This window comes from Macaca thibetana, chromosome 9 (genome assembly GCF_024542745.1).
Source record: "Macaca thibetana thibetana isolate TM-01 chromosome 9, ASM2454274v1, whole genome shotgun sequence".
Lineage (NCBI taxonomy): Eukaryota > Metazoa > Chordata > Mammalia > Primates > Cercopithecidae > Macaca > Macaca thibetana.
The window spans coordinates 53,475,524-53,485,032 of NC_065586.1; the positions used below are offsets into that span (position 1 = coordinate 53,475,524).

General features: G+C 44.8%; 2 protein-coding genes across 13 annotated transcripts in view; both read right to left on the reverse strand.

The window, feature by feature from the left end:
- PLAC9 (placenta associated 9) overlaps positions 1-9,509 on the reverse strand; it is a 325,463-nt gene that overhangs the window by 91,342 nt on the left and 224,612 nt on the right. The window lies entirely within an intron of this gene.
- DYDC2 (DPY30 domain containing 2) overlaps positions 1-9,509 on the reverse strand; it is a 127,780-nt gene that overhangs the window by 708 nt on the left and 117,563 nt on the right. The window contains exons 1-5 of one of the 12 annotated variants that reach the window (XM_050803560.1): positions 9,399-9,421; positions 8,170-8,240; positions 4,673-4,756; positions 3,869-4,024; positions 3,390-3,512 (exon numbers count right to left, since the gene is read on the reverse strand). In XM_050803560.1, the coding sequence (XP_050659517.1) occupies positions 3,390-3,512; positions 3,869-4,015 (270 nt within the window). In that variant the 5' untranslated portion in view covers positions 4,016-4,024; positions 4,673-4,756; positions 8,170-8,240; positions 9,399-9,421. Of the gene's footprint in view, positions 1-3,389; positions 3,513-3,868; positions 4,025-4,672; positions 4,757-8,169; positions 8,241-8,853; positions 9,070-9,398; positions 9,449-9,509 lie in introns of those variants that run through there. The other 11 variants (XM_050803557.1, XM_050803553.1, XM_050803559.1 and 8 more) reach the window with 11 other exon arrangements.

The following is a 9,509-nucleotide window of genomic DNA, read 5'->3' on the forward strand; positions in this document are numbered from 1 at the left end:
CCCTATAAAATGTCCTCTACAATGTCCAGAACACAAGTAATAATTACTAGACATGTAAAAAAGTACGAAAATGTGAACCATAATCTAGAGGAAAAAGCATTAAATAGAAAAAGGCCCCAAAATGGGCTGGGCATGGTGGCTCACACCTGTAATCCCAGCACTTTGGGAGGCCGAGGTGGGCAGATCATGAGGTCAGGAGTTCAAGACCAGCCTGGCCAACATGGTGAAACCCTTCTCTACTAAAAATACAAAAATTAGCTGGGTGTAGTGGTGGGCGCCTGTAATCCCAGCTACTCAGGAGGCTGAGGCAGGAGAATCACTTGAACCCAGAAGGTGGAGGTTGCAGTGAGCTGAGATCTCGCCACTGCACTGCAGTCTGGGTGACAGAGTAAGACTCCATCTCAAAAAAAAAAAAAAAAAGAAAAGAAAGAAAGAAAAAGGTCCCAAAATGACACAGATGATGGAATTAAGAGACAAGAACAGCTATTACAAATATTTTTAAAAATCCAAGGTGGAAAATGGACATAATGTGAAAGTTAAGATGTATCAGCAGAGAAAATGGAAATTATATTTAAAAAACTAAATAGAAATTCTAGAACTGAAAAGTACAATATCTGAAGTGAAAAAATTCACATAATCTCCAGATAGGATATAGGGCATTGCAGAAGAAATGGTCAGTAAACATGAAGGTAGATCAGTAGAAATTATCCAAACTGAACCACATAGGAAAAAAACAAACAGAGCTTCAGTGACCTATGAGACAATATTGAGCAGTCTAACATCCATGTCCCTGGCTGAGGTAGGAATCCTCGGAGCTTAGGCTCTACTGACTCCCTCCACTCCAGTCTTTGCCTGGAAGTCGTACAGGTCCATTCTACAATGAGCCCTATGGGGCTCATCCTTGTCCACATGGTCTCTGAGACCCTTCTAAACTTCAAACTATTGGGTCTATGCAGCAAATATATATTGATTCTATCAACATGTATTTCTAAAACATTTGTATATTTTAGATCTTCATCAACAATAGTTTTCTTCTGACTCAGAAACAAAATTATCGTTTACTTAAAGCTGCATCTACTTAATGAAGAGATATTAATACCAAGGATAACCTCTGCCTGACTCAAATTCTACCTCCTCTATGGATACTTTTTGGTTCGGATGATTGGATATGAACCCTACCATACAGAGCATTCTGTTTCTATTCGTCTTTCGATACATCCACTAGATAAGCAGTATTCAATCTGGGGTACTCAAAGACTTGCTAACCTGTATCCAAGTCACGATGTTTTGTTTTGTTTTTAAAGAGATTAAGGAAAAAACTGCAAAGCTTTGAGTATATGCATATCAGTTCATCAGGTAAACTAGCAGCCCTGCTGAAATTTTATGCAACCCATCCTGGGCCAGTTTGAAATTGGTTTTCCCAGCACTAGTCACACCAAATGTGAAGGTGACCAATAGCAAGGAAGAGTTTGTAATCCACCTTGAATCAATCAGAAACCAGAACTTGGAATCTTGTCTTTTTGACACACCTCTGCCTCTTTGTCCTTTATTTAGCCTTGTCAAAGTTTGCTTGGAGAGTAACTCACATCTTAATGTTGTGGCTCTCTCTTGCCAGGTAAACTATAAATTTGGCTTCATTTTAGATCACTCTTGGGTTCTCTTTATTTCCTTCTAACATAGGGAATCGATTTCCATAATCACAACCTACACATGAACTCTTTCCTAAAACTGAGAACTTGCACACAGTCTAGACTTTGTGCTGGTTTTCGTTTCCCATCTTCCCTTACAACTGTCTACATCATACACTTGGCAAAAGAATGACATACCATTTACTTACCTAAATCTTGTTAAGGAATATTGCTACAGGATGCAAAACCTCCTCAGTGAAACACAAAAAGACAATTCAAAATATTGATGTGAGCTGAGAAATTTTCCTTAATAAAGCTACCATAAAACTAGGGTGGAGTTTTGGGAGTCTTCTTTATATATTTCTTATTGCCTTATATATTTATATTTCTATTAACAGTAAAACACGGTGTTAGATAAATGGATTAGAGGTGGGCAACAAGGTGATGACAAATTCTGCTGAATGATCCTCATTTCTCCCATCTCCAAACAATTGCTTAAAGAAGGAATCCTTCCTGAGGGAGAGTTCCTTTAGACTATTGTCAAACAATAGAATGAAATTATCTTTTAATTTATTTACAAGACATCTAGGCTTAAAGAAGCAAATATATTCTTTATGAGGACGTTGAGTATATTAGTATAAATGTAAATAAGCTTAATATTTTCATGTCTTCAAATTGGCTTGGAAGCTAGCAAATGCTAGTGAATTGTAATGGACTGCATTAAAGACTTTAATGCACAGAGTATAGTGATAGTTAAAAAGATGTCAGATATCAAACCCAACATTGCAATTGAGATGACTCTCTATCCAGGTATCTACTGCTTTATAGAAAGCATAGAATGGCATAAGGTGTTCTTCAGGAGATTGTGAAAAAAACTGTGGGAGGTAAAAGATATCCTTTTAGACTGACAAATGCAGAGTTGTCTTCAGCTATTCCAGCTTAATAACTTACACCTAATATTATAGCATCATAGAGGAGGCATCTGAAGTTTCACATAAAAGCAAATAGAATATAATAAACCAAATACTAAATACTAAGTTAAATATCTGAGATATGCACTGGTAACAACCATATTTGGTTTCTGAAAAATATTGACTACTACTTGAAAAGGGCTCAAAGGATCTTATATGAAAAAATATTTGTTCCAACTGAATAGATTTTTAAAAAATCAGTTTTTTAAAAAAATCAGATTTTTTGGCTAGGCGCAGTGGCTCACACCTGTAATCCCAGCACTTTGGGAGGCTGAGGTGGGTGGATCACGAGGTCAGGAGATTGAGATCATCCTGGTTAACACAGTGAAACCCTGTCTCTACTAAAAAAAAAAAAAAAAAAAAAAAAAAAAAATTACCTGAGCGTGGTGGCATGTGCCTGTAGTCCCAGATAATCGGGAGGCTAAGGCAGGAGAATTGCTTGAACCCAGGAGGCAGAGGCTATAGCGAGCCGAGATCGCGCCACCATGCTCCAGCCTGGGCAACAAAGCGAGACTCCATCTCAAAAAAAAAAAAAATCAGATTTTTTTAAAACCAGTAACACCAGAGTATTTCCTGAAATCTAAGACATATCTGTCTTTTAACATCTCCTTTTTTCATTAACAAAGATTGTCAATAACATTGGTTTATATGCAAATATGTGAATACAGAGTGAAAATCAGGCTAAAGGGATCCTTAATGTGCCTTGGGTGGGGACTGGGCTGACTTGTGGCTTTCCTGGATTCCATGTTGGGATGTGTGCGGCCACCCAAAGCTGAGTCCTTCTCCCTACCTTGTGACACTTTTCACAGTTCTGTTGAATCTGATACTCTTCCTGTTTCAGCATTTCTGTCATTTCCATTTCCTTGAGGCTACTGTCATATTCCTCCTGCAGCTGGATCTTCTCTTCCCTATTCTGGGGTGAGGTGACAGAGTCGAATCAGGTCAGCACCCAGGGAAGCCTTATAAATGGGGCCCCCTCACTGGAGACTGATCTGGGCTGTGGGCCTTTTGGGCCTGTTGAGTTTCCTCCTGTAACTAGCTTTAGCCTGCTAGTAGTTACAAACCCTTCAACTCCACAGCTCCTCTGAGTTGAAGCCCCACTCCTCTCAGCCCCCAGGATCCCCATGCTTCAGGGATATCTAGATCTAAGAGCAAGTCAAATAAACCAAGAAATTCCCCAGGCCAGCTCCAGAATCCTGCCTTGTGTCTTGGCTTTTAAATTACTCTAGGAAAGCTGGGCCCTCCCTAAGTCGCAGTGCCCATACACACCTTTTCTTTTGCTTTCGCTGTTTTCTCATAATGATAAAGCCAGTGAGCCAGGTATTCTATTGGGTCACTGGGCCGAACCTTCGCCACCTCTGTCAGTGCCTGGGCCAGGCAATTTCCAAAGCACCTCTTTAGGTAGTTAGTTTCCATCCTGGCAGCCTGGAAAACAAAGACGCGTTATTTTATTAACTTAGTCTGATATTAAAAATAGACACATTCTAACCAATTCAGATTTATTTCAGGATAAATATGAGATGTTTCTGGATCACACCCTTCCCAAAAGAACCAATGAACACTTACTTGCTCTTATATTCAAATGGACTTTTTCTAAAGTTCTCCAGCTGCACTAGGTCAGACAGTGTGGGTCCTAGGGTTTACCAGGTTTGCGAGGAGGTTGGTACTTTGGTGGTAAGGGTGGCTAAGGCCTCCCCTTACCCATACATTTTTGCTCTTGAGTAGAGAAAATTTAAAGGAGCAGGCAGGAGGTCCTGGGGAGGGGCTCTGAGCACCCAGCAGGCTGTGCTATTGTGAGGTAGGAGGCTACAGTCATCTATGACATAGATAAGATAGGCTCATTTATTTCACAAGGGACCACGGAAAGGCACTGGGGAGAAGAGAGAGGGAAAATGTTGGTGCTACAGCTACTGCTTGTCAGGAGCTCTGCCAGCACCTGATATAATGCTCCATTCTGTATTACTTAGGGATTTACTATTCATCATATTTCAAGAGCTGGAGGCAATGTAGCCCAAACTTAGGAGCAGCAGGGAATTGTGGCAGTAGGAATGCACATTCTGGAATAAGACAGACCAAGTTCCAGTCCTGATTCTGCCACTTATTAGCTGTGTGATCTTTAGCAAGTCACTCAGTCTCTCTCAGCCTCAGTTTTCTCATCTGTAAAATAAAAGTAACAAAAGTATGTAGCTCACAATAATTAGATTAGAGGTGATAATAAACACACACCAGGCACTTAGCCAGGCACAGAGTAACTGCTTATTACACTATTCAGTGGAGGATTGTGCCATGAAATGACCTAGGACCTGGCCTCCTCCTGACGGATTCCACATTCTTGAAGTTGACACATTTGAATTCCAAAAGAGTCCGGTGAATAATAAAAGCTTAGATCTAGCCTTAACATTTTCTGGAGGCATTTTTCAATTTTCCCCCCTACTCCCCATTTTCTAGCTTAAGGAAGGAAAAACAGATAGATATCCATATCTATCTTACGCATATCTATCTTATGGATAGAGAAAAAAATATTTCCTAGCTCTCTCCACTACAAGGGCCTTGAAACCAAAACACTTCAGTAGCAATGAGCACACTGAGCATATAAACCTTGCTTGTAAATAGCCTTCGTCACTTAAGAGGAATCAGGGTGGCCGGGCGCGGTGGCTCAAGCCTGTAATCCCAGCACTTTGGGAGGCCGAGGCAGGTGGATCACGAGGTCAGGAGATCGAGACTATCCTGGCTAACATGGTGAAACCCCGTCTCTACTAAAAATACAAAAAAAAAAAAAAACTAGCCGGGCGTGGTGGCGGGCGCCTGTAGTCTCAGCTACTTGGGAGGCTGAGGCGGGAGGATGGCGTGAACCCGGGAGGCGGAGCTTGCAGTGAGCCGAGATCACGCCACTGCACTCCAGCCTGGGAGACACAGCGAGACTCCGTCTCAAAAAAAAAAAAAAAAAAAAAAAAAAAAAAAAAAAAAAAAAAAGAGGAATCAGGGCTCCTTGGAGAAATGGCTGATTCCAAGGCTGGGGCAGGACAAGTCTAATGGGCCTGGAACATTTGGTTTTGCCAGAAAGTAAGAAAATTCTGAAAAATACAATGGGTGGGGACAGAGAAGCCAGCTTGAAGGGGCTCCTACTAGTCAAATCTGGGGCAGTTTAACCATTAAAATAAATAGTGACTGTAATGGATTATAAATTACAGAATAAAATAAGACTCCATGAGTCCATATGAGAATATATACGTAGATTAAGAAGGGAGAAGGCAAAGTTCTTGTTAAAGTAGAATGCCAACTAATAAATGTGGGGAAAATAATGGAGTTTTAAAAAACTGCCATTTCCTCACCACCATAGTATAACTGAATCAAAGCAGAATCATCAATGAGTCAATGAGTGCTAAACCTGGGTGAACATTTGACAAGGAATAAGATATATGCATAGTCTCAAAGTTTCTTCTCACAAATTAAGTATTAATTCCAAAGGAAATACAGAAATTTTACAGTGGCAAAACCTGGCCAACAAAACCTTAACCAAGTAATCACAGTAAATATCACCAATAAAAGAACAAAGTGACATCAAGTGCCTCCTGATGGGATGTACTTCTTATGGTACATAAAACATTTCCATGGATTCCTGTCTAAAATGCAGTATTTGAATGTAATTGAAGAAACAGCAAATAAATCCAAAGCAACTACCCTGTACTCTTAAAAATGTTGAGGTTATGAAAAAAAAAAGAGTAATTGTTATAGATCAAAGGAGACTGAACAGCTATAATAACTACATGTAACACATGATCCTAGATTGGGCCTGGGCAGGAAAAAATAATTCAGCTGGGCATGGTGGTGCATGCCTGTAAACCCAGCACTTTGGGAGGCTGAGGCAGGAGGATCACTTGAGCTCAGGGGTTTGAGACCAGCCTGGGCAACATGGCAAAACCATGTTGCCCATGCTTTTGTATTCCACAAAAAATACAAAAATTAGCCAGGTGGGATGGCACACACCTGTAGTCCCAGCTACTTGGCAGCAGGGGGTGGGGAGGTGCACGGGGTCTTACGGTGGGAGGATCACTTGAGCCCAGGAGGTTGTGGCTGCAATGAGTTGAGATCTCACCACTGCACTCCAACCTGGGTGACAGAGTGAGACCCCGTCTAAACCAAAAAGAGAGAAGAAAAAAGAATTCTATAAAGGACATCGTTGGGAAAATTGGATGAATTGAATGTGAAATGTAGATTATGTGATATAATATATCCAAGTTAAATTTCTTGATTTTGAATACTGGAAGTATGAGTAAGAGAATGTCCTTGTTCTAGGGCTGAATAATGGCTCCCAAATGTGTCCATGTCTGAATACCTGGAACCTATGAATATGTCACCTTAAATGGCAAAAGGGACTTTGTAACTGTGATTAAATTAAGGATCTTGAGATAGGGAGATGATCCTGGATTATCTGAGTAGGAACAATGTAATCACAGATGTCACTGTAAGAGGGACACAGTACGGTCAGACAGGGAAGGTGATGCCAGAGCCGAGGGAGAAAAAGCGATGTGATCCAGGTCCTTGAGCCAAGGGTATCCTCTAGAAGCTGGAAAAGGCAAGAAAATGGATTCTCCCCAGAGCCTCCTGAGGAACCTGTGCTGCTGACACTTTGCTTTTAGCTCTACTAAATTCATTTTGGACTTCTGACCCCAAGACCTGCAAGGGAATTAAAAAAAAAAAATTTTAGTGGGGTAGTGATAGGGTGGGGACAGAGGTGGGTGGTGTCTCCTGCCAATCGGTGTCTCCTGCCAATCTGTGTGGCCCACTTGAACCAATGCATTTGGATAAACAACCTTCTACACCCTTCTTACTCAAAGCTGGTTTGATGACAGATGACCAGCAGCATTTCATCACCTGGGGACTTGTCGAGATGCAGAATCTCAGGTCCTACCCCACCCCACAGATTCAGAACCTGTATGTTAATAAAATCGCCAAGCAACTTGTAGTTACCAATCTACTTTGCCTGGATCACTGTAGAACTGTCCTTCCCAGAAGGCAGAATCACCAATTCTGCATTCTCTGGTCATTGGGTGGCTGCCACACTCCTTACATGTGGCAAGCCATATTGGCATACCTCCACCTACTCTAAATTGCCCATTTTCAACAATGATCTGAATGAAATGTGTTTCCGCAACAGTCACTGAGATGTGGTACAAAGACAGTAGAGCCAGCATAGAGTCACAGCGTGAGGCCTGGAGGGGAAGAAGTCAAGGGGATGCCTTTTATTTTTTATTTTTGAGACAGAGCCTCGCTCTGTCACCCAGGCTGGAGTGCAGTGGCGCAATCTCGACTCTCTGCAATCTCTGCCTCCTTGGTTCAAGCGATTCCGCTGTCTCAGCCTCCCGAGGAGCTGGGATTACGCCCGGCTTTTTGTATTTTTAGTAGAGACGGGGTTTCTCCATGTTGGCCAGGCTGCTCTCCAATTCCTGAGCTCAGGTGATCCACCCACCTCGGCCTCCCAAAGTGCTAGGATTACAGGCGTGAGCCACCGCGCCTGGCCAAGGAGATGCCTTTTAAGGCCCACTCAGACCAATTTAGGGTACACTCACCAATTGGGGGAGAGGCTATTTTTCGGTGTTTCCCAGAACTCGCCTGACGGTCTGCTTACATTGTTCCTGGCCTGCACTCAATAGGCAAAATAAGAATAGGGGTTGTCTTTGTTTGCTGTATACCGCCCATGCTTGGCACACTAGGAGCTCAGTAAATATTTCTTGATTTATTCATTGAGAGCTCTGACGCCTGTGCTCATGCTTCCCTTTGATTTTTCCTTGCCCACTCTGGCACTTGCTATCTCAACTAACATCTACTAAGGCCTCTCTTGCCCGGCACTGCCCCGCCCATAAGCTGAAAGAGAATACGGGAAAGGCTAGTACATGCACAGACGACTAGGCCGAGGAGGACTGCAAGGGCTTGGGCCTGGTGGAGACCGGACGGCTTCCTGGAGGTAAGGCACCCGAGTTGGTTCTGAAAGGAACCAAGCAGAGGTCACCAGCAAGAGCAAAGGTGCGGAGTTGTGAAACTGCCAGGCTATTAGCAGCTTGCAGTGACGGTCTTCCAACGACTCTAGGTCTTCCGCCCTTCTCCGATTGGCTGCCCTTCCTGGTTCCTCCTCAAAGCGCGCCACCCCCTCATCTCTCCCAGAGCATGCCTGCCTGCCAGCCAGGGTCCCTTGCTCTTTTCGGTCCCCCCACTCCTCCAGGTTTCTGTGCAGCAAGTCTCCTCAGCTCACCCACCTGCGCGCCGCCACATATGCCTTTCCTCGACCCTTCGTGCGCACACCCCGCTCCAGCGTGCCCGCTCCTCTCTGCTTGGCGCCCCGCTCCTACGCGCCCCCTCCTTCCCGGCCCCCGCCCCTTGGAGCGCGCCCGCTTCTCTCTGCCGCGCTTCCCTTCTCGCATTCCCTCTCCGCCACCTCGTGCGCGCTCTCCCTCCTGCACACCACCTCCTCTCTGCCGCACGCCCGCCCCCTGAACGCCCGCTCCTCTCTGGCCCCCTCCCCTTGCGCGCGCCCCCTTCTGCACGACCCCTTCTCTATGTCGCGCGCCCCGCTCCTGCACGCCTCCTCCTCTCTACCGTGTCCGCTCCACTCTGCCGCGCCCCCTCTACTCTGCCGCGCGCTCCTACCCCTGCACGCCCCCTCCATTCGGCCGCGGCCCCTCTACTCAGCGGTGCGCTACTGCTCCTGCACGCCCCCTCCTCCCTGCAGCGCGACCCCCCACGGCCCCCCCTTTCTGCTGCGCGTTCCCCCTCCACCGCCCACTGCGCGCCCTCTGCTCACCTACACGGGCTCCTGAGGCGCGCGCTCTCGTTGCCTGGCAACGGGACGCGGCTCCCGGGTGGCTAGCGGGCGCGTGTGTCGGGTGTGCGCACCGGGAGGGCCCGAACTGTT